Source organism: Sabethes cyaneus, chromosome 1 (genome assembly GCF_943734655.1).
Source record: "Sabethes cyaneus chromosome 1, idSabCyanKW18_F2, whole genome shotgun sequence".
NCBI lineage: Eukaryota > Metazoa > Arthropoda > Insecta > Diptera > Culicidae > Sabethes > Sabethes cyaneus.
The window spans coordinates 23,775,148-23,799,710 of record NC_071353.1 but is presented as its reverse complement, the minus strand read 5'-3'; the positions used below and the strand labels follow the sequence as shown (position 1 = coordinate 23,799,710).

Sequence of the window (24,563 nt, the reverse complement as noted above, 5' to 3'; positions counted from 1 at the left end):
AGTGGAACTGTCGATCGGAAACTGCGAGGTAAAATTTTGAAGACCATCAAGTGGAATCCCAATCTGTCAGACCGTGATTTGGCTAGAAAATTCGGTGCTGCCCATAGTACCGTGAGGACAATTCGATTCCGGGAAGGAATCAAGTCGTATCAAGCTAGCAAACAGCCAAACCGAACCATAACACGAAATAATGTGGCCAAAATCCGTGCTCGAAAGCTATACGACCGGGTGCTAACCAAGTTCGACACCCGTCTTCTGATGGACGATGAAACCTATGTCAAGGCTGACTTCGGGCAAATGCCAAGTTAAAAATATTAATTTGCAACGGCTCTGGCAAATTTAAACTTGTTTTTGCCGACAAATTTGCATGAAAATTCATGATTTGGCAGGGCATATGCAGCTGTGGCAGAAAAAGGAAAGTTTTCGTTACAAAAAGGCTATGACGTCGGAACTGTACCAAAAGGAGTGTCTCCAAAAACGAATTTTGCCGTTTATTCGATCCCACCACCATCCCGTGATGTTTTGGCCAGATTTGGCAAGCTGTCACTACTGCAAAGTCGTTCAAGAATGGTATGCAGAGAAAGAGGTCCAGTTTGGTCCGAGAGACCTTAACCCACCCAATTGCCCCCAGTTCCACCCTATTGAGATATATTGAGCAATCATGAAGAGGAGACTCAAGGCAAAGGGAAGACATCAATCAGATGAAGACCTGGTGGAATAAGATAGCCAAAACAATGGACGAAGAAAGTGTGCGCCGCTTTAGAGCCATATTGCAAGAAAAGTTCGAGAATTCCTTCGAAACCGTGACAAATAGTTTTATCCGTATTTTTTCTTAAAAGTATGAAGAAAATGCTACATTTGTGTAAGAATAGATCTTGAATTCAATAATAAATAACTGATATACAGGAAATTATTTTTGCTCCAATACTATCTGAAGCAAGATTAAGTATGAAATGGGGAAGGCAAATGAGGAGCGTCCAATATAGCTCTAGCCATCCCAGGCCCCTACCTAGCGCCTCCACGTGGTCATACCTAGTAATACTCTATTGAGTAGCCAAACGAGGTTAAGTCGGATCCGTCCGCTTTCTGGCGATTCCTCGACAGTATAAAAGATACTCAGTCGATTTCACTTGATGTCTTTCGATGGAAGCAACGAGCAGAATGTTCTGTCGAACTCTTCGCAACTTTTTTCAAATCGGTTTACAGCGTTCACTTGACCCATCCAAAGGTCCCAGACCGGACCGGAGTCAAACAGTTTTTCAACACCATCAGGCGTGCCACAAGGTAGTCACCTTGGTCCCTTAATCTTCATCCTGTTCGTGAATGACTTGAGCCACCGAATTCACTCTCATTACCTTATGTACACCGACGACCTAAAGACCTACCGAACCATCAGCTCGTGGGTCGACTGCGCTGTTTTACAGCAAGATATTAATAATATAGCCAGTTGGTGTGTTTTAAATGGCATGGAGATGAACGCAACAAAGTGCAAAATAATAAGTTTTACTAAAACGCCGACGCAGGTTACTTATTACTACACAGTAAACGGTTTCAGCTTGGATCGTGTTGCATTGATAGAAGACTTGGAAGTGACGATGAACTGCAAACTCTGTTTCAACGAACACATTAGTGCGACAACTTCCAAGGCTTTTGCTATGCTTGGCCACAGACAAACAGACATAACACTTGTTTTCCATTCATCGTACAGATTAAACCGTCATTTCAAATTTGGGCTTAGTTGGGAATGTCTCCGTTTTGGTCAAAGTGGCGCTTTTTGACGAAAGAAGTGGAATTCCCCATAAAAACACTTACTACTTCGAGGGATACCCACGTTGCTATTTGATATTTGGGAATGTCGATCATAGATGGTGCTAGTGTTCAGTCTAAATGTGAGGTACGATAATTTTTGTTGTTTTTTCTTCCAAGAGTTATGTCTGTGGCTTGGCTTTATCCGGCGTAACGCTCGTGAATTTTGTGACATCTACGTATTGAAGACACTCTATTGCTCTCTTGTACGAAGTGTCCTCGAATATGCTGCTTAAATCTGGGCACGCAACTCACATTGCTCGCATTGAAAGAGTGCAACGCTGTTTCGTTCGTTTAGCTTTACGATGACTACCATGGAACGACCCGCAAAGACTACTGCCGTACGAACAAAGATGCCTTCTGATAAGGTTGGAGTCTTTGCATCAATGACGCATATACCTTCAACTAAAAAAGCCATGGGTTTATACCGTCTTTAGACATTACCCTTCTTTATCGACAGACTTCGCAGCCGGCTGTTACAGGAAAATTACGGGGCCAGTGCAAGGATCCTATTGACTCTAACTAGCAAGCCGCCTAGCCGAGATTCGAACATACGACGGCTAGCTTGTTAGACCAGCATCGTACTTCGAAGCTAACTGGGTGGTATACCTTCAACGAATGTTTGCTTTTGACGTGCTGAGCAACCGGATTGATTGCCAGACCTCCTGCGAAATTTTCGTGCCACCGCGTCGATCCCGCCAACGTTTGCTAATCCATGTTGTAAGGCATAGAACTGTTTTTGGACAAAACCATCCGCTGGAGAAATGCTTTAGCTTGTTAAACAATCTAGAAGTTTTCGATTTTCATGTATGGAGAGATCGTTTTAAAATTAGCATAAGGCAATTATTATAGATTTCAGTCTGTACAGTACTAATTCTAAGAACGTAGTAACTAATAGCAATCGGGGCCTGCCACAAAAGACGATCATTAAGACTGTCGCAATGGCCTTTTAACCCAATGCCCTTCTGGCATACAAAAAGTACTAGTAAATAAACAATAAGCGAAATGGATGCACTCAGTGCAGGATAGCCTTGCATACCACAATTATTCAAAAAAAGCTGAGCCAAGCAGAATTTGAAAAAGTTATATACAGAACACTTATAGAGTTAGTTATTATCTACAGTGTTGTTGAGGTCAGCATCCCGAGCAGGGTTTTAGAGCAAATTGAAAACAAAATTTGATATCTTGATGTAACGGATTTTGAATACTCGGTGTGATTTCATTTTGGTCGACTTAGCGGTTAAAATATCAAAATTAATTGCAAAAATTCCACGCCGTGAAATTAAATTGAATACTACTTTTGCTATCAAAAATATCAAACGGAATACTAATCTTGCTGTCACACAATATTAATAGGAAAGCAGAATTAGTTATCATTTTACTATCATATCATCATCATTTTGCTATCATCATATAATTTGAACCAAACATTTTACCAGAAAAAAGTTTAAGTGAAAATAGATTAATTTAAATATTGAAGGTTTATTTACATCATATATAGAATCTGCCAACACATTTTCTTTCAATAAAAATGAAATCAAAATGACAGCAAAGTCTGATACATCATAAGTGCAATTTTGAGTTGGTAACAAAACATGTTTTCTAGTTGATATCAACAGCAGAATATGTAACAATTTTGATATACTTTTGTTGTCAATCCTTGCTCGGGATTGCTATGTCTTTTGTATTTATGGCACTACGAGGTTGCTACTCCAGTGGTCGCAAAAAGATCACTCATTTTTTACAAAATAATAGCGACATTTACAATTCCAGGCTTGCATAGTTATTCATGTTGGTTATCATTTGGAAATAAATAGCAAGGTTCTAATCTTCTGGTGCCGTTTTTGCTGTAATTTTTGAAATGGTAGTGAGTGTAGCGCAATGAGAAGTCATTTCTTATGTCCTTATATTCTAGCATTCTATGAGCTAGCAATCGTTCAACTAGAGCAACCGAAGAAAAAATGTGGCTTTTGGACATATATAGTGAGGATTCACAAAAGTCTTCCAGTGCAAGCTCTGTGACAAGGGAAATCTATCGCTATTCGTTAAAATTGAACATGGACATTGGACTTCATTCTGTAGATATGTTAAAAACCATTAGGCACCAAATTCACCCTACCTTTGTCTTTTCTGAGAGATCGCCTATTTTAAAAAGTCAAGACTCAGAAGCAATCCAAGAAAAATATCTGAAGCAGTTTTTCAGAAAACTCCAAAGAAAAATTGAAAAAGTTAGTTTGAAAATTTTGCGATAGTTTTTTCTTTTGCTTCTGGTTCAAGAAAAATGTTATCTTTTATGGAAACAATCCAGAAAAAACAAGACTTTTCGGATGTGATTGTGACGGAGTTGTGTGCATACAAAACCTTTTGTTTGTATTTGTTCAAACTCAGATGATTTTATTTTTCTCTACTAATGTCCAAAGAATGCCATTTAAAAACCGTCGCTGTTTTGCTATTTTCATGGAACACAGCTTGTACTGAGTAATGAGTCACATCGAATGATAAATGTATTACGTCATTTGCTTAATTCATATCTGTTTGTATGTTGCTTGTAGATTGTTTTCTCAATTATGTATATTAATTTTATTTTGTCACGGTGCGTAGGATGATACAAAATTTGCTTTGAATCGGCGGTGGCTCATTAAATATATTCAAATAAGTGATTTAGGAATCGGACTCATCATTCTCCTCGTTATCCTCGCTATCATTCTCTTCGTCGTCTTCGTCTTCCTCATCTTCACTGGATTCATCCTTAGCGGGTTTCTTTTTGGCTCTGCCGCGTCCTTTCTTTGCTTCCGGTTTTTTAGCCTTTGGCGCCTTTTTTGTTGTACCCTTAGGCCTGCCTCGGCCCCGCTTTACCGATGGCTCCTCATCTGAAGCCAGTGCCTTGTCCTTTTCCTTCTCTTTCTCTTCTGCTTTTTCCTTTGGCGACACAGCGCGTGCACGCTTTTTGGGAGTAACGCTATTCTGCAATGAAAGGGATCAGGTGGGGCGCGGTTCACAATTCAAACAAACGATTGGAGAAGGAAAATCGTGGAAAAGCGAAAGTTCACTGATACATCCAGTGGGTCGCAATTATTCTCTCGTATGTTACCTTTTCGGGATTGGCAGGGCGGCCTCGACCCTTTTTCGGTTCAACGACCTCTGTATCCGACATTTTGGATTCCTGAGTAATTTCTAATAACCGGTTTCACCTCACTGGAACATAAAAAAATATTTTTTAAAACACTTGTTATTTCAAAATTTTATTTCACCAAATTATGCAGTTTGAAAAAAAAAACAGGAAGAAAAACCTATCAAACGTTTTCACAGCATCACTTTTCTTTGCTTTGCCAGAGAAAGCTTTCAGCCGGACGCCATTCGGTTTTTGCCAGCTTCAAACCGGGGCAGAAAAATTATCCATTTTTTAACCTTCATTATTCGCGTGGAACTCGCTCGTGTCCAGTTAATCTCGTACATTTTTTAAATGTTACACGTCTTACCAGCAATTTTCTTTAATCCCTAATCGAAACCGCCCACCACTTCCAGCTACAAATAATCTTTTCCGCAAGGCTCACCTTTCCTATCTGGTGCCGGATGCCGAAAAAGTTCTCAAACGGAGGAACGATTCTTATGCTTGCTGTTGAGGGATTCGATGAAGACTTTTTCTTCTCAGTTCCGAATACCACCATATATGCACCCTCGCGCGCAGGGCTTTTCCGAGAAAAAGAGAGCACGGCGGATGAAAATAGTCCTTCTCGTGTTGTACGTAAAGCTCTGGAAAGCTCTGACTTTTTTACTGTCGGTCGTTTCATTCTCTGGCTTCGGTATAATAGTGTAGCAGTTCGGATCGCTTATCCTCTCCCAGCGTCCCTTGCCCTTGGTTGTGCCTACGCATTTTTGGGTAGCATAACATTTTATCCAAGGCATGCCGAAACTCTCCCCTTTAAGCAAATTAAAGCAGTTACCATGGATTGCATGAAGATGTTTTTGCAGTTACCATCGGTTGGATGAAGATGAGAAGGGCAAGATTTGCTAAACAAATATGAACAATAAGTTATTAATCATTGTAATTGTTACAACGATTTATATAATTTTCGATTGATAATGATTATATACAATATAGATTGTTTTCTCAAAATTCGGTACTCATTTTTAGCAAACGTAAGAAATTCGTAAGAAATTATACACTCAAAAATTTCACGTCGAAGTTACCTGAAAAGTTATGTGAATATTTTCCACCCAGCTTTTCCTGTACTATTTACGTGATTTTCAGGTAGTTCGCACGCATACTAATGAGTAAACGTGAAAATCAGATAGATTATTATTTTTTCCAATAACAACACCTGCAAGTCATGTAAATCCCTGTAGAGAAATTTACGTGATTTTTCCCGTGGAAAGGACGTGTGGATTATTTTGAGTGTAGCCTAAAGTTTCAAGTATTTTATAGGGTAAGGAGCCAGTTTTTTCAGTAAACTTCAGTTTGGGCCTTCATATTCTGTTAAAAAAACTATCACCATTAAATACCAACAGATATCACTCTGCTTGCACATTTGTAGCACATCCGTTGCGACAAATTTTACCGAATTTGCATCACTGCGTTCGCATAATGAACAACGGTGAACAAGTTGATGCTATCTACACTGATCTGAATGCAAACATTTGCTTTTCGATCTGAAGTGTTTACGAATGTTTCCGGCGTCCCCCGGGGAGTAATCTTGGATCTCCTACGTTTTCGCTATTTAAGGCCGAAGCAGCGCAAGCATCGAACAGCGTTGGTGCGATCGAGAAAGATAGCATTTCGAAAATCATAAATATTCCTTAAATAACGCTACAACATAGTTTTTACATCATTGGGTGTAAAACCCATACCTGATATGATATGTCACTACAGTTGAGTATTCAAAACCATCTAATAAAAGCGCACCGCATTGAATTTTTTTTCTTTTTTCTCTCTCCTGTGCGCTGACTTGGTCTTACCATCTATTTCGCAATGACTGGCCGTACAAATTAATAAAACTTTGTGTTGGCCGGAGCGAGCTTCCTTAATGCTGTCCTGTACTCTCAAATTAATTTGGCGGACCTGAGTTTCCTATCACTTTCAATCACTTCATATGAAATGTCCACATTGGCTTTGGTTCCATCATGCAGTCAGACACTTAATTTACCAAACGATTTAGATTTAACTCTCGCAATATGCGAAGATGACCCATTTGGTTTCACCTTTGAGTATAGTTTTATTTCTTTGCAGCCTTAGTGAGCCAAACTCAGCTTCCTTCTTCACATGAAGATGCAAATGCAAACGCAGCAAGCATATCATTGACTCTACGGTAACAGTTGGTAATGAAGGCATGGCACTCGAAACTGAAAGACACGCCAGGTGCTGAACTTTGTTTAGTTTGACCTTGGCTGTCACCTCGTTCATCTTTGGCCACCATACAACTGTAGCATACGTTATCCTAGCCTAGCCCGTGCCATAATAGTATATGACCAAAAGGCTAATCGAGGTTTCAATCCACAGATGAGCTGCATGCCCAAATAGCCGGAGTTGCTTTCCTAACAGCATAATCTAGCAGGGTAGCCCAGTTCAGTTTTTCATCCAGAGTTATTCCGAAGTGCTTGACTTCATCGCTGAAGCTCTGCCTGCACCATTCCGTATAGCGGGAGTTATGGTAAGTTTTATTCGCCTAATGATTGGTACAACTGGACTGTTTTTGTGGGGTTTATATTAAGCCCCTCTTGTAAGTACCATCACACGGTGGTGTTTAGAGCTCCTAGCACTTGACAGTACTGCGTCATTCTTTTTTCTGACGATAAGTACTACCGTCGTCGGCGTAAGATAATAATTGTAAAGAAAAGCATCGGCCACCAGTGACCAAAGCAAGAGGGAGTGAACTCCTTATGGACATCCTTTGATCACCGAAATCGTGACCGACGTATCTCCCAATGCTGCTGTGATTTCTGTGCTCGAAAGCACCGCTTGAACCCAGCTCATGCTAGTGTGATCGATTCCGTTTTGAAAGAGAGCGGTAATAATTAAAGTGCTGGACGTGTGATCGAAAGCGCCATCAATATCTAGAGAAGCACAAAGTGTCGTCTCTTGATATTTGAACGATTTCTCAATTAACGTCACTAAGCAGTGTAGTTCGGTTTCCGTAGATTTACTGTGTTGGCATCAGGGCTTGAAAAGGGATTGTAAGTTGCATGTGACTGCGTGAATGTATACGCTTTCCGCATTCAACCTGCGCTTTTGAACAATCATTTGACTGTTTTTTGAATCCTGTCAATCTGCCGCTAGCGCTGCTGCCGTCTTATAATTCATGCGACCTCTCAAGCAAAGTCAACAGTCGGTCTCCCGTTTTGCGTCACATCGAAGAATTCTAAACTGCAAACTGACCGGAAGCATAAGATGACGTATTTTTACGTTTCTCTTTTTGTCTCCAAATCGGCTGCTCACAGTGATAGTTTGTCACCCGGAGTCGGTCCGACGCAAGCAAAATGTTCGTTTGTATTGGACGGAGTCCGACCGACTTCTTCCATGAACATGTAGTGGTTGTTTTTTTTTTGTAGTATTGAATCATGCGATAGCGTGGTTGCTTTTCGTTAGCGTGGTGACTGCCAGTCATTTGACTGTTTTGTAGTCATTCGCTGCTCCAAACGGTAAAGGCAACTTGATCGAAACAAAAATGTTAATAAGGTTTAAAATGCATTCGGTCTACCGTTCAAAACGGAGACTGACTGAGCAAGCTGCTAGTGGCGTTATGCATAGCATTATTCGTATTCCATCACTAAACAGAAGGGTGTGCATTTGAATGCGCGGTGGTGTGAATGCGGTAGGAAAAAGGATCGGTTGAAGCCCTGGTTGGCATGTATGTTGATTTTCATGCAATGAAGAATTCTTTTAAAACTTATTGCCGATATAGTTATCCGGGATTATCTCTGTTGAGGATTATATTAACGACACGCGTATACAGGAGGAACGTAACTTTATTGATTGACTGTGTTGCTAGTTTTACAGGATAATCACAACATATCTCTCATTCTCTAATTTGAAGTTCAAAAAAACATTTAATTGTTTATAAAGTATTATTCAAGGGAATGATCATCAAAGCGCTTAGGGCGAGAAATTTCTCTATGCGGCCGCTGGAGCATTCATGCTTCCCTATTTTGATGATTCATCTCGTCGCTGACTGGAAGTTCTTCTGTATCGAACACTTGCTTCTTGGTAGATGGACGTAACAAAGGCTTAACATGTGATGTGTTTCGCTTTACCACTTGTCCCTTTTCCGTTTCGAGTGTCACACTGTTTCCATACCGTTCGACTACCGTAGCTGGGGTTGGCAGGAAACCTGTAGCCAGCTTATTCTGCGGAAGTAGGTTCTTCATTAGCACCTCATCTCCAACTGCTATAGGCGAATCCCTTGCTCCAACCTTTTTGTCCCTGACGATCTTAGCCTGATATTTATAAATCTTGTCACGATCACGCATTTCTTTATTGTCACCAATCACTTCGGGCTGGAAATGCGGAATCACATCACGAAATCTTCTGCCGAACATCAGTTGTGCAGGTGGAACTCTTGTTACGGAATGTGGTGTTAAGGAATACATGTATAAATACCCTTGAAGAGCATCCTTCCAGTCTTTGCCCTGGTGTTTACTATTTTTTATGACTTTGAGGAAAGACCGATTTTGGCGCTCCACCTCTCCGTTCGCGCAGGGCCAATAGGGAGTCGTGTGAGTTAACTTGATTCCGCAGTCCACGCAATAATCCTGGAGCTGTTGACTACTGAAATTCTTTGCATTGTCAAAGGTCAATATGGTTGGCAGTCCCATCCGAGAGAAAATATTTTTCAAAAAATGGATAACGTCGCTTGAAGTAGTAGATTTCATTGGTTCCGCCACGACGAATCGACTATACAGGTCGATCAAAACAAATACATAGTATCCATCCGGAAGGGGCCCACGAAACGCCTCGCCTGAGACGTAATACCATGCAGTTACAGGTAATTCACGAACGCGTAACGGCTCTGGCTTTTCGCACCGACACACAAGTTGACATTCAAAGCACTCTTTGCAAGCTTTCTCTGCTTGTACGTCCATGCCAGGCCACCAAACAGCAACTCTCAACCTTCCCTTCATCTTCTCCCGTCCGGGATGCCCAACATGTGCCAGTGACAGGACTACCTCACGTGGGTCTTTTGGCACGACGATTCTATTTCTGCGTAGTAAAACATCTCCGGCGAAACACAATTCATTTTTGAAAGGAGTATATCCTTTAATGTTTTCTCCCCAGTTGGCATTTTGTAGGGCAAGTTTCACCTTCTGGACTTCTTCATCTTCACGTGAACTTTGGACAATTTCAGCCATTGCCACTACTGGTGGTTTGTTTACCTCTACTACAGCACACAATTCTGCCTCAGATTTTTTATCGAACCTTTAACTATCAAAGATTTCCGCAAGCCTTGAAAGTGGGTCGGCAATGTTAATTTTTCCAGGAACGTGACGAATAGAGTAGCGGTACGCCTGCATCCTCAGCACCCACCGCTCTTGCGGCTGGTTTGGTGTCGAAGTCATATTGAAAATATTGACCAAGGGCTTGTGATCTGTTAACATTGAAAATTTTAATCCGGTTAGGTACATTCTAAAGCGTTTGGCAGCCCAAGCTATTGCCAAGGCCTCTTTGTCTAGGGTGGAGTACTTTTTCTCTGTCTTCGACAAGCTCTTACTCGCGTAACTAATTACTCGGGATATTCCATTGGCAGACTGTAACAGAACCACCCCAAGGCCATTGTCACTAGCATCCGTGATTAACGTTGTCTCATGCTTTGGATTATAATACCCTAGATGTTGTGGGTTACAAAGAATCCTTTTGATTTTCTCGAAGCACGGTTTTCTTTCACTTGTCCAAATAAATTTGACACCTTTGACCGTCATTTCTCGCAGTGGTGCTGATGTATCCGAAAGTTTTGGAGTGAATTTCCCGATATAATTCACTAGTCCCAAAAAGCTACGCATTTCTGCGGGGGTTTGTGGTCGTCGGAAAGCCTGGATAGCATCAACTTTGTCGTTCATAGGCAAGATCCCTTTTTCCGATAGCGTATGACCCATGAAATTGACATTCGTTTTACAAAATTCACTTTTCAGCATATTTACTGTTAAACCAGCCTCCTTTAGTCTGTCCAGCACTGCATTAAGCTTCGAGTCGTGGTCTTCCTTCGATTTAGCAAATACGAGAATGTCGTCGATAAGGACTCTAACTCCTCTCAGACCTTTTAAAATTCGCTCAATCTCTCGCTGGAATATTTCAGCAGCGCAACTCATGCCGAACATTAGCCGTTTATATCGATAATAAGCATTGGGAGTCACGAACGTAGTAATTTCTCGTGAAGCTGGGTTAGTTCAATGTGATGGAAAGCTTTTACTAAATCAATTTTGCTAAAATACTTACACCCATTCAAGTTCGGCATTATTTCTTCGAACGTTGGCAAAGGATGGCGTTCTGGAATAATCGCTTCGTTAGCTCGCCGCATGTCAACGCACAAGCGTACACTTCTTCCGCCGTCCTTTGGTGTTACCAGTAGAGGAGATGTCCACGTTATTTTAAGCGGCGCTGCTTCGATAATATCCTCTTTGAGCAGGTCTTCCAATTTGCTTTCAACTAGTTCCAGGAGCGGAATAGGTAAGCGCCGACATGGCTGCTGTACGGGTACAACACTTTTATTAATTTGAATTTCCACTTGAAAGTTTTTCACCTTTCCTGCCGCTAGCTCTGTTTTCTTTACACTGCACACTTCACTATGGATCTCAAGGATACCCAAGTCAATTGAGGTTTGTCTGCTTAATAAATTGTCACCTTTTTCATTTTTTACTACAAAGATCTCCCGCTGAACGATTTTCTTACGCGTTGCAATGGTTGTTTTAACGACTCGATGGACTTTTAGCTTCCCATTTCCATACACTCGAAGGTAGTTTCGGGATTTAGTAACTGCACTTGCCTTGCAGCCGTTTTGCTTCAAAAAACGCCAGGCACTGCGGCTGATGACATTTACGTGTGCGCCGGAATCAATCAACCAATCCAATTGAATTCCACCGGTAGAGCACGACACTTTTTCATGATTTAAACCAGTAGCGCGGATTTGCTTTACTTCGCTTTCATCATCGGTATCGTCAGAATCATTATCAATGTCTGACTCGCTACTGCTTTCTCCACCACAACGTTGAATCTGTCTTACATTCTCTTTGTTCGATTTGGCTGAAAGTTTCGACTTGGAGCTTACTTTTGTTTTACACATCTTGCGAAAGTGACCGACCAATTTGCGTTTGTCACATGATTTATTTTTCGCGGGACAACTTCTATCGTTTGCAAAATGCCCAGAATTGCCGCAGCGGAAGCAAACTTCTTTCTTCTTCGTTTTTCTTACAAAAGCAATAGCGCTCTCTTCAGATGACACACAACCTTTTCTCATCTCAATTCTGTTCCGTTGAACCGTTTCCAGAATTCTTGCTTCGTCGACGATTTTACTAACTGTCATGAGCTTTTTCTTTAAGATAGCTTCGCGAAGATCATCCGAGTACGATTTATCGAACACCTGTTCTGTGATTCGCATATCTAGTGCTGCTCCGTAATCACATAGCCGGCCCTGCTCCCGCAGACGTGCTACAAATTTTTCTACAGATTCGTCCTCTTTCTGCTTCATATTACGAAACACAACCCAGTCATATGGAATACTGGCCAGCGGTGCAAAATAATTATCTAAAAGCTTAATAGCTTCACGATAAACATCCGATCCTTGTGGCGGTGCAGCATCGTGACATCATAGAAGATATCTTGCACTTGGGCTCCCGCAAAATGTAGCAAATACGACTTTTTGCGTGATGCAAGAGCGATACAATTTACATCCAAAAATAATTCCAATGACCATTTCCACCTCCTCCATCGAGTACCGATAGAGGACACATCCGATGTATCGAACGGTAACAGCGTTGCTTTGTTATTTTCCATCGTGATACTTCACTTTTTTTCGGCTTTTAGGTTATGTCCACTCGCTGACGCAATCGATACGCATTACGGTGTAAAATCGTTTAGCCTAACGCGATCAGCTTACAAGCACTGTTACTAAAGTAAACCGTTTCCCCCACGCCGAATTTAATCTTTTCCGGCGGTAACCGAATCAAATTTAATCACTCGTCGCCAAAATGTTAAGGATTATATTAACCGTTATGTGTTCAACAAAAAAAAACACCTTTAAGTGCTCGACAAGGGTACCCGGGTACCCACAAATTGAAACGCTTGTAACTTTGGCAATATTTGACCGATTTGGACCATCTTACCACCTAAAGATTTAGGAACTTATCCACTTTCAGTGGGGTTGCGACAGAACCGGAAGTGGTTCATCTGGTTCCCGGAAATCCGGTATTCCGAGAGTGTGTTCCGGAATTAAGGCACTTTTTAAGATTTTTGATGTAATCATAGTAATATGGGTATCCAAAATTCCTCAAATGACCCCGAAAGGTCATTTTTCATAGTTTTGAAACCGTATAATGATTTATCCTCGGAATGGCCATTCTAGGACAAGTTCCCGTGGGACCTCCTGTGGCCACAGAACTGTTTGGCTTGCAACACTGGCAATTTGGGTATCTATAGTCATGAAATTACTCCGGAAGGTCGTCTCTCATTGTTTTGACTCTATCTGATGATTTTGCCCCGGCATGGCCATTCCGGAACATATTCCAGTGGGGCTTCACAGTGGTCCAAAACCACATAAACGTGCGCATTACAGTTTTGAGTGGGAAAACTTGATTTTAGGTTTATGAAGGCTTTGGAAGAGTTTCTTGAAATTAAAAGTTCTATTGTTTGATGGAATTCAAATTTTGATTAATCCCCCTAAAAGTGAAATAAAAATTTTATTTCCTTCAGTTTCAATATAACACATTTACGGGTTCTGCAAGGTTTTAGAGCATATTATTACAAGAATTTTTCCAGAAGACAGTAACCTTCTATCTCTTTAGCGAAGATAGAAAAATCCTTTTCAGTACTTTTTAGCTTTAATTCCGGAACACATCCTCGGAATACCGGATTTCCGGAAACCAGATGAACCACTTCCGGTTCTGTTGTAACCCCACTGGAAGTGGATAAGTTTCTGAATCTTTAGGTGGTAAGTTGGTCCAAATCGGTCAAATATTGCCAAAGTTACAAGCATTTCAATTTGTGGGTACCCGGGTACCCTTGTCGAGCACTTAAAGGGTAAAAAATTTCGAAGCTCTCCCTTTCCTCCCCCTTAAGTGCTACATGAAAACTTATTTTATAAAAAGTTGTAATTTAGCGAGTTCTGAGATGTCACGGAGTTTCAGTATCCTGGGTCGAAGAAAACTTTAAAATTTCTTACTTTGAAATCTGAAAAGGTACCCGGGTACCCTGTCGAACACATAACGGTTAACGACACGCGTATACAGGAGGAACGTAACTTTATTGATTGACTGTGTTGCTAGTTTTACAGGATAATCACGACAATCTCCATCAACTTAGGAAGCGTTGATGTCAGACTCATTGGTCTGAAAGCCTTATGCATGGGTTTGTCTTTTTTATCTGCCTTAGGTATGCCAGATACCACCTTTACTTTCCGCCAATCCGTTGAGATATGTCCCAAAGTGAAACTGACTCGACAAAGCTTGATGAGCCGGGGCACACGCCGTCCATTTTCTATAAAAAAAACTGATAGAAGTCCAGAATTTCATGTTCGAATCTGGGCTGGACAGTGCCGCTACAGAGTTAATAGGATCTTTGCACTAGCCCCGTAATTTTCCTGTACTCTAATAACCGGCGGCGAAATCTGTCGATAAAAAAGGGTCAAGTTCTGAAGCACGTTTATATCCATGGCTTTACTAGCTTTACAATTACAATTACAATGACTTTACAATTCTTTTTCGGATTGATTTGACGTTGTGCTTATTGCTTGTGGAAAATTTGTAGAACTTATTACGTCTCCTCCACATTCCTCGTCAGTGGTTTTCCAATACAACCTCATCAACCAACACGCAAAATAATGCACGCGTCCTTTGGACGTTAAAAATCACGTAAATTTCTCTACAGGGAGTTACGTGACTTTCAGTTGAACATTATTGGAAAATACAATATCATCTATCTGATTTCCACGTAAATGCACGCATACTAATGCAAACTATGTTGAGTTCAGGTGAACAGTACGGGAGGGAAAAGTTGGATAGAAAATATTCACCTAACTTTTCCCGTAATTTCGATGTGAAAAATATTTTGAGTGAATAAATCTTTCAAAATACTTAGAAAACATGAAACAATGAATATTTATTGTAACTATATTTCATCTTTATCTCAAATGGGTAAACTTTATAGCACAGAATTCCTCTTCACGTTCACTTCACAGCAACGTGTAGATTTTTTTTTTGCCGTAAAAACGTGATTAATGCGACCGCAAACCCATTATCACTTTTTCTAAAACTTTAGATAATACTTTAAGCTTTACTTGATAACGCAATAAAACTGCACATCTCTAGCTACTCTAAGTCTTACTTGATGTGTGTGGCTCCCGTAATAAAACGCAGAAGGAAGAATAGAATCTACTAATCAAATATCAGGAGTTGAGTCATGGAACTCATGGATAGCGATTTTAGCTCACTACACAGACGGAAAACTTTAAAACAATTTATAAACCGCAATTGTTATTAGTACGATTGGTGGCAATAATAAATGAATGACTATTGATAATACTTATATTTGCAAATAAATGAATGAATAATTCTAACTGTCCTATTTGCATGTAATATTTATCTAACACTTTGAATATATATGATTTATTTTAATATACAAATTAACACGACTGCTGATAACAAATGGTGAATCAAGTCACTGATTAGGGTAATATTCGTAAGTAAACCAAACAGGATAAATTACTGCGTAAATGTAGGTATAATTTTAATTGCTCCCAATTCAACTAATGAACAGTTATTTATTAAGTTATTTTTAACAGATTCAAAATCTTGTGCATCATAAATCAACGAATGCATTAAAAAATATTCTCCTTTGGAATAAGGTGTGTGTGAAACAGACCCCAAAACAGGCACCTACACTCTACCACGTATTGCAGATGAGTTGATGGGCATACTGCTCGAATCGGGAAAGTGATTCTCCGGAACGATTGCAACGCCCCAGTTCAGTGGCACGGTTTCGAACATAAACTTTGCCGCGGTGAAAAGTGTGAGATGCTGATTGGAGCTACGCGGACCAATCAGAGCGGTCCATCTGTCGGACATAAACAACTTTCGGGTAAAAGGCAAACCAAGCGAGCGCAACGAAGAAAAAAGATTGTAACCTATCTGGGGGGATGTCGCTTTTCCTTCGTTTGCTCAACGTAAAATAGGTTTGAGACCTGTATTTTTGTTACTGCTATTATAAAAGCATACGTAGCAACGTAAATTGAGTTGCTCATCATTTGTACTTGATATTTTTCTGCCTGTAAAACTTATTATTATGTCGGCCATTACAAATTGTTCACTTACCAATACGGTTACCCTACAGATTTTAGGAATCGCACTACGTCTGCATGGTTACGTTTCGTTTTCTGAATGCGCGTAAGCGAGACGCGTGTACAAAATAAATGTCTGTTCGCGACAGCAGGGGCGCTGTTGCCAGTTCGGCCCACCAGGGGCAGCACCGGTGCTGAAAGGATTTCGAAGCCACGCAAGGCGCAGTCGCTGAAGCGTAGCAGCAGCCGGTCCGTGTACATAATCAGTCGCACTTGGTTGGGCCGTTCGTCATTCGAAGTTGAACTAACAGTCAGGAAGGTTGCCCGTCGTTCGTGGTTCCGTGGTCTACCGAGTAGGGCTCTAGGGGTCTCAGTGAATTTAGAGGGGTGTGAGAATTAATAATAGTGCACAAATAGTGTGAATATTTATTTTGCATCCAGGATGCATGCTATTAGTAAGGTTCTAGTGGCTCTATCGGTGGTCAGCCTGGTAGCAGCGAAAGTGTACTTTAAGGAAGAATTTAAAGATGGTAAGTACGTCAGTTTGTGCTATTTTCGGATTACCCGGCGATATAGTATTTAAAAATATATCATGTGATTTGAACGTATTATGTTTTGGATCTGTTCTTATTCCTATTTTGCGTTTTGCGTTTTTTTTCAGATTCTTGGGAGAAAAACTGGGTTCAGAGCGAGCACAAGGGTGTGGAGTACGGAAAATTCGTTCAAACGGCTGGAAAATTCTTCAACGACGAGGATACAGACAAAGGTGAATAAACTCTTTGGATGCGTCCTACTTACGAGTAGAATAACGGTCTTTTTCAATTATCACTAAAGTGTCATTTCAAACATATATACGGAGTTGTTAATCAGGCACTAATTTTTCTTGGGAATGTATCCCCAACTAGGGGCAATCCAACATTGCATAATGGACAACCGGCATTTCAAGGTACAATTGTATGCCTGTTCAAGCATAAAAAATCTCTAAGTGCCAATTTCGCTTGTACTTAAATGTTTCACGATCCAGTGAACTTATCATTGTTTCGTATGTATTCGTAAAAAATTACATTATCAGTCTAATTCATTCTGTGGGTCTAAAAATGCTGCCACGTATGCCAACCCCTATGAAGTGCAACCAAGTTACTTTCTGTGTTTTTCTTTTACTGCAAAGTGGCCAACATGGCAATCGCAAAGAACGGACATGAATGTGTTAACCGGCTCACTCGCATACATACGCACACACACTCCACAAACTGGTGAGGTGTCTACATGGCATGCTCTACTGTCAGCATATTAATTCATCCATCCATCCATTGGGCGCATTCTAGAAGTTTCGGTTGTTGAATGAAATTAATGTTTGATGAAACAATAATTGTGTAGGTAGCTATCTAGCTAGCTAATCGAGTTTGGCCCTGCTCGATTTTACGCACGGTTGGTCAACAGATAAGTGACACGTTGTGTGCTATATCTTGTTTTTATCGCCAATTATTAGGTCATTACAGGTGTATTCATATAGTCGCCTCATTAGTGTGCCTAATGGTAAAAGTTAGTCAGACTCGGAGTTCAATTTAGACTGTCTGCAGTAACAATTAACTGGCATTATTCTATGTTTGGCTGAGGTTATGAAAGCTTTTCTAACGGGTATATCATATAGATCAAATTTTGCATTTAACTACGTTTGTCAGCCTTTTGTGAATATTTGATGTTTCTTTTATTGAGGGCTGCCAAATTTAGGTAAAAAGTGCTAAAAATTCAAGAAAATAACTTATTACTCTTTTCCTATATTTGAAAAAGCATCGTTTAAGACGCAAAAAAACATGCAACTAACATTTCTGAGCAGACAAGTGTATCTATCGAGAAAAATGTTCAAAATTATGTTAGTTTAAATCATGATTTTAAATACAATCATCAGAAAATTGTAACTTCACAGTCGAATTCGGGGTTGATGACAAGTTGCTTTTTAATAAATGTTTGCAGCCGACGTTTTTTGATGCAAAATTACGCGGTTTGTTTCTTAAGCGACTATTTTTACGCGAACTTCGGAATTTACGTGATTTTTCGCAAATTTCGAAATTTACGCGATTTTACGCAAATTTCGGAGTTTATGCGGTTTTTTACGCGGTTTTGATTTACGCGAGACGCATCCTTCGTGTAAAAAGCGACTTGAGTGTATGTAATTTTCCCATTTTGACAAACTCGAGAGTTTTTTGGTGGAGCTAAGGAGCACTGTATCCTTTGATCCTTTAAAAAAAAAAAAAACAAGCAATTTTTTGATGTCAAAATACGGTTTACAGGGAATGATAGCATAAGCCATTTTCTTTGGAATGATTGAGCTAACATACGTGATACGTTTAATTGTTCACATATCTACTGGAACCAATTAGAGAGAAGATTCGTTAACTTATTATGAATCATTAATTTAAACTATAATTTTCGGTTTACGTCTTTTAAAGAAATTTTCTCAGTCAAAATTGTCAGAAATGAATCCAAAAATTTTGAGAGGGAAAGAGCAAAGTTTCTCACAAAGTTCAAAAATGCAAAGAATCAGACATTTTTGATAAACAGCGATGATTAATAATTTATTCTATTGTTTAAGGCATGAGTTTGTGCAATATTAGTGCCATCAAAATGGGAAAAGTAAATTTTTGTTAATTTTTGGCGAATCCAATCAATCTTCAGCGTTTTTTATTCAGTCAACATGGCCTTTCCTGTCAAATCTGGGACCGAAAAAACTTTGCTCTAAATCAGTTTTTTTTGCTTAACGATAAGAAGGTTCTTAACCTTCCTAGTGCATTGGGGTCGTTTTCGACCCATCGGCATACATACAAAGCTTGATACTCAGTAACGGTACGAGTTAGAGACTTGAAATTTTCTGACTTTTCCTAACTTTGGAAAATTAGCATTGTGGGGAAGTTTCAGCTTTCAGCGACATCTAGAAGAGCCACAGCAAAAAAAGTTACATATTATGCATTAAGGGTCGAAAACGACCCAAGTTTTGAAATTGCTCTCATTCATCCATTTTCAATCCGAATTTCGTTTTCTTTACCTCGTTTGAAAGATATGGCCAAAAACTAGCACCCAAGGTATATTGGGGAATATTTGTTGACTGATGGCCACTTCTGCGTCGGTTCCGGAACACCCACTACCAGGTCCCGGGGAACATTTTTATATTTTGAGATAATTCATTTTGCGGCACATCAAATCACATTGGCTTGATAAAATAAGACTAGTGGAAGTACAATGGGGACATTTTGGACCCGAATGGCCACTTCCCAATCGGTTACGGAACATCCCGTACCTGGTTTTTGAGGTCATTTTTGAATTTTAGGATGATTTCTATTGCGGCACGTCAAATTTCATCACATTGATAACATAAGACTATTGAAAGTATGATAAACACATGTTGAAGGCAAATGGCCACATCAGCATCGGTCCTGGAACATCCGGTACCCGGTTTTTGGGGACATTTTTGTATTTTAGGATAACTCATAATGCGACATATCAAATCACATCGGCTTGATAAAATAAGACTGATGGAAGTAAAACAATGTCATTTAGAAGCCAAATGGCCACTTTACCATCGGTACTGGGTCATCCGGTACCAGTTTCGGGGGACATTTTTGGCTTTTGATATAATTCACCATGCGGCACCTCAAATCACATCGGGTTGATAAAATAACAACAATGGAAGTATAATGGGGCGTCAGTCGCATATTATCCGGTACCCGGTATTTATACCGGGGCAGATGAATTACCTTGTAATCCAAAAATGTCCCCAAAACCCGGATAACGGATAGTCCGGAACCGATGGTGAAATGGTAATTTTGGCTCCAAAATTTTTACATTGTACTTCCATTAGTGTTATTTGATCAAGCCAATGTGATTTAATGTGGCGCATGATGAATTATCCTATCCAAAAATGTTCTCATATACCGTGCACCCGATGTTCCGGAACCGATGATGAAATGGCCATTTGTCTTTATTTATTTGCTCAAGGCGTTGTGATTTGATGTGCCGCAAGATGAATTATTTCATAATCCAAAAATATCCCGCGGAACCAGGTACCGGATGTTCCGGAACCGATGGTAAAATGGCCATTTGGCTTCTAAATGACCTTATTTTATTTTCATCAGTCTTATTTAATCAAGCCGATGTGATTTGATGTGTCGCAAGATGGGTTATCCTAAAATACAAAAATGGCCCCAAAACCCGGGTACCGGATGTTCCGAGACCAATGCTGATGTAGCCATTTGCCTTCAAAATGTCTTTATTATACTTTCAATAGTCTTACGTTATCAAGCTGATGTAATTTGACGTGTCGCAAGATAAATCATCCTAAAATTCAAAATTGTCCTCAAAAACCGGGTACCGGATGTTCCAGAACCAATAAGGAAATGGCCGCTTGGGTCCAAAATGCTCCCATTGCACTTCCATTAATCTTATTTTATCAAGCCAATGTGATTTGATGTGCCGCAAAATGAATTATCTCAAAATATAAAAATGTCCCCCGGGACCTGATAGTGGGTGTTCCGGAACCGACGCAGAAGTGGCCATCAGTCAACAAATATTCCCCAATATACCTTGGGTGCTTGTTTTTGGCCATATCTTTCAAACGAGGTAAAGAAAACGAAATTCGGATTGAAAATGGATGAATGAGAGCAATTTCAAAACTTGGGTCGTTTTCGACCCTTAATGCATAATATGTAACTTTTTTCTAATGCATTAGGAAGGTTAATTTGGAAATAGCAAGTACCATTTATTTGCTATCAGGCACACTTTTTGCTTTGATTTTGCTCTTTTTACTATACCGCCTCAGCCAAGCACATTCCGAAAATGAATTATATAGGGCACTTGTAGAGTTAGTTCTTATCTAGAATAGTGCTGAAGAAAGTATAGTTTTTATCTTTTGTACTTACGACGTTATAGGGCTACAACGCTGTTGGTAGCATAGAGAGCGCTCAATGCGTACTTCAACAATATTGTATATAATAACTAACTCTACAAGCACCCCATACGCTACGTTTTTGAAATTCGGCTTGGCTAAACAGCAAAATTGAAACAAAAAGAGCATGGCAAGCCTATTTGCTTTCGAAAAGCAATCAATAATCGTTGAACGAGTAAAACACAAAGTCGTCAGTTACTGTCACTGCGAGAGCCTCTCTCAATCCCTATTGCGAAACATATCTAATAATATAAGAGCTTTATTCGGTCTGTAATCAAAACCCCAGCGCAACAGTGACAACTGTCAAATGAACTGCATCGTTTCGTTGTCTGCAACTGCAACTCAATACTGTGTGCAAATTTAGTTCAGTAAAATACTTGAATGAAATCGAACTATCAAGGCTTGCAACATATAGTTGCTTTAAGTTGGACTCGTGGCAAAGCACGCGGGTACAGCCAGTTCTTCATAACGCATCTTCTTGATTCCCTAATCTTCAAATACGATCCAACTTTAGCTAACTTTTAACGCCCCCTCTCCTTTTCCCACAGGTCTGCAAACGTCGCAGGATGCCCGCTTCTACGCTTTGTCGACCAAGTTCGAACCGTTCTCGAACAAGGACGACACGCTGGTCGTTCAGTTCTCGGTGAAGCACGAGCAGAACATCGACTGCGGTGGCGGATACCTGAAGGTGTTCGACTGCAACGTCAACCAGAAGGATCTGCACGGCGATTCGCCGTACCTGGTCATGTTCGGTCCGGACATTTGCGGCCCGGGAACCAAGAAGGTGCACGTCATCTTCAGCTACAAGGGCAAGAACCATCTGATCAACAAGGACATCCGCTGCAAGGACGACGTTTACACCCATTTCTACACGCTGGTAGTGAAGAGCGACAACACGTACGAGGTGCTGATCGATAACGAGAAAGTTGAATCGGGATCACTGGAGGATGACTGGGATTTCCTGCCACCGAAGAAGATTAAGGATCCGGAGGCCAAGAAACCGGAAGATTGGGATGACCGTGCAACCATTCCTGATCCGGAAGACACCAAACCAGAGGATTGGGACAAACCAGAACACATTCCGGACCCAGACGCTACCAAGCCTGACGATTGGGATGATGAGATGGATGGCGAATGGGAACCTCCAATGATCGACAACCCCGAGTACAAGGGTGAATGGAAACCCAAACAGATCGACAATCCGAACTACAAGGGAGTCTGGGTGCATCCGGAAATCGATAATCCAGAGTATGTCGAGGACAGCAACCTTTATCTGCGCGAAGAAGTTTGCGCTGTTGGTTTGGATCTGTGGCAAGTCAAGTCTGGAACCATCTTCGACAATTTCCTAATCACAAATGACGTTGAAGAAGCAAAGAAGGTTGCTGCCAGTTTCAAGGAAACCCAGGAGGGTGAGAAAAAGGTAAAAGAAGCCCAGGAGGCCGAAGAACGTAAGAAGGTAGAGGAAGAAGCCAAGGCTGCCGAAGCTGAAAAGGATGACGAAGACTTGGACGATGAGGAAGATGATGATAGCACCGCTGGAGAGGCAAGTGAAGTCGAAGATGAAGGACACGATGAGCTATAAGCACTAACAGCAGCGAAGAGTATCTCCGATCAGGGGATGTGCATTTATTCTATTCATCTTCAAAACGACATTTTAAGTAACAGTCGTTTCATTTGTTTTTCCTCAATTTTCGTTTTTTCCTGTTTTTTTTGTTGCGCAGCAGTAAAAAGACTATGTTCAAATAGTCACACTGTTATTTATCTCAGACGAGTCAGCGTTTTTTGTGATTAAAACAAAGAGGAAAACAAGCAGAGAGTCCTATCGAATCAGCAGTTAGCGCTTAAAAAATTGGAGCGAGACATAAACCTAATAAGTCTGAAAATCATTTTAAACTAAAATGTGGTGTCGTAGAGCAAGTAGCGAGCTGCGGGAAAAAATTGATTGTGACTGGAAGCGAGCCTTGCGCTTTGTGACAGCGAGCGACTGAATGAGCCCATGATTTAGGTGTATGATGTGAGTGTATATAAGTTTTTTCTCTGTTTAATTCAAATTGAATTACTTTTAGAATCATAGAAGAAAAAATCAGAATAAACTTGCTGAACATTGATGAATTGTTTTGTTTTTACTCTTACCGAATACTTTGTACCGCTTAATATCTTACCTAGTTAATCACTTTCTTACCATAGAAAACGGCACCACCACTATTCAGCCGCATGCACCTTCCTATAGGTGTATTGACTAGTAGGGGTTACCGTTTAGTTGAGACCGGACGAGCGGCAGCGAGTAAGCACAGCATATACCCAACATTTGCACAGGCCAATGCCCTAGAATATTTTCGGTTGAATATTACATTCGGTCATTAGATCTATTCTACCATTCGTAGTTAATTCTGCCCTAGATATTTGAGATATAGCGCCGCCTTTTGCGATTTCTGAGACGCCAGGGATATTGGCGACAGGATGCCCTGTTCGAGTTGACTGAAAACGACTCCTTGAAACAGCACGAGCCATCGCGGCTCTAAGCTGCTGATGACGACGACAACGACCTTGACTAAATTTTGGAGGAGAGAGAACAATTTGCGATTCTGAAAGAATAGACAGAATATACCATTTTAGGAACTGACAACATTGCTGAAAAACAGTAAATTGTGTCTCCCGTCATCGTAAATTGCTCTATAAGACTAATCTCAAGTTTTTAGTCTTGACCTTGACATGTGGTCATACATATTATCTTAATATTTTTTTTTTTTGAAACGATGGTTCTACAATTGATGAAGGGACGGTAGGGGAAAGAAATGAAAATTTTTGGTGAAGGAGGGGAAGAGCGGAAAAGCAGGGGGGGGGGGGGGTATTGGTAGCTATGCTTGACAAGTAGTCATTTTGACTCCTACCTTTTGTCCAATGCTGGAAGGTGCATGGGTCGAACCAAGCTATAATCTGAGGCTCAGATTATAGCTTGGTTCGACCCATGCACATTCCAGCATTGGACAAAAGGTAGGAGTCAAAATGGCTCTATAAGGTCATCAGGTATAGTAAGGTGACTGTCAGAATAGCGCCGTTCTAACAGCCTATAGTTTCACCGGATAATTTCAAGGATTTGGGAAGAGGAGAAACTACTGGAGGAGTGGATGGAAGATGTCCCATCTACAAAAAGGGCGACCGACTTGATTGCTATTAACTACCGCGGTTTTACGCTGGTCAACGCCGCCTACAAGGTATCCCCAATAGCAAGAGAATTCATAGGACAGTATCAGGCGGGCTTTACGGGGGCCCGTGCCCGTACGGATCAATTCTTACTCTCCGACAAATCCTGCATAAATGTCGAGAGTACAACGTGCCCACAC

At 40.6% G+C, this 24,563-nt stretch overlaps 2 protein-coding genes across 3 annotated transcripts; one reads left to right on the top strand and one right to left on the bottom strand.

The window, feature by feature from the left end:
• Positions 1–4,214: 4,214 nt before the first annotated feature.
• On the bottom strand, positions 4,215–16,407 carry LOC128732993 (putative high mobility group protein B1-like 1). Of its 2 annotated transcripts, none has more exons than XM_053826512.1 (3): positions 16,315–16,407; positions 4,898–5,001; positions 4,215–4,770 (listed from the first exon to the last, which is right to left on the bottom strand). In XM_053826512.1, the coding sequence occupies exons 2-3, from the start codon at positions 4,958–4,960 to the stop codon at positions 4,468–4,470; spliced, it is 366 nt and encodes a 121-aa protein (XP_053682487.1). In that variant the 5' UTR covers positions 4,961–5,001; positions 16,315–16,407; the 3' UTR covers positions 4,215–4,467. The 2 variants fall into 2 exon arrangements, with proteins under 2 accessions (XP_053682487.1, XP_053682486.1); XM_053826511.1 differs by lacking the exon at positions 16,315–16,407 and adding an exon at positions 6,763–7,026.
• A 151-nt stretch (positions 16,408–16,558) lies between these two features.
• Positions 16,559–23,331, top strand: LOC128732992 (calreticulin). The gene is made up of 3 exons (XM_053826510.1): positions 16,559–16,810; positions 16,942–17,046; positions 21,768–23,331. The coding sequence occupies exons 1-3, from the start codon at positions 16,723–16,725 to the stop codon at positions 22,799–22,801; spliced, it is 1,227 nt and encodes a 408-aa protein (XP_053682485.1). The 5' UTR covers positions 16,559–16,722; the 3' UTR covers positions 22,802–23,331.
• Positions 23,332–24,563: the final 1,232 nt, after the last annotated feature.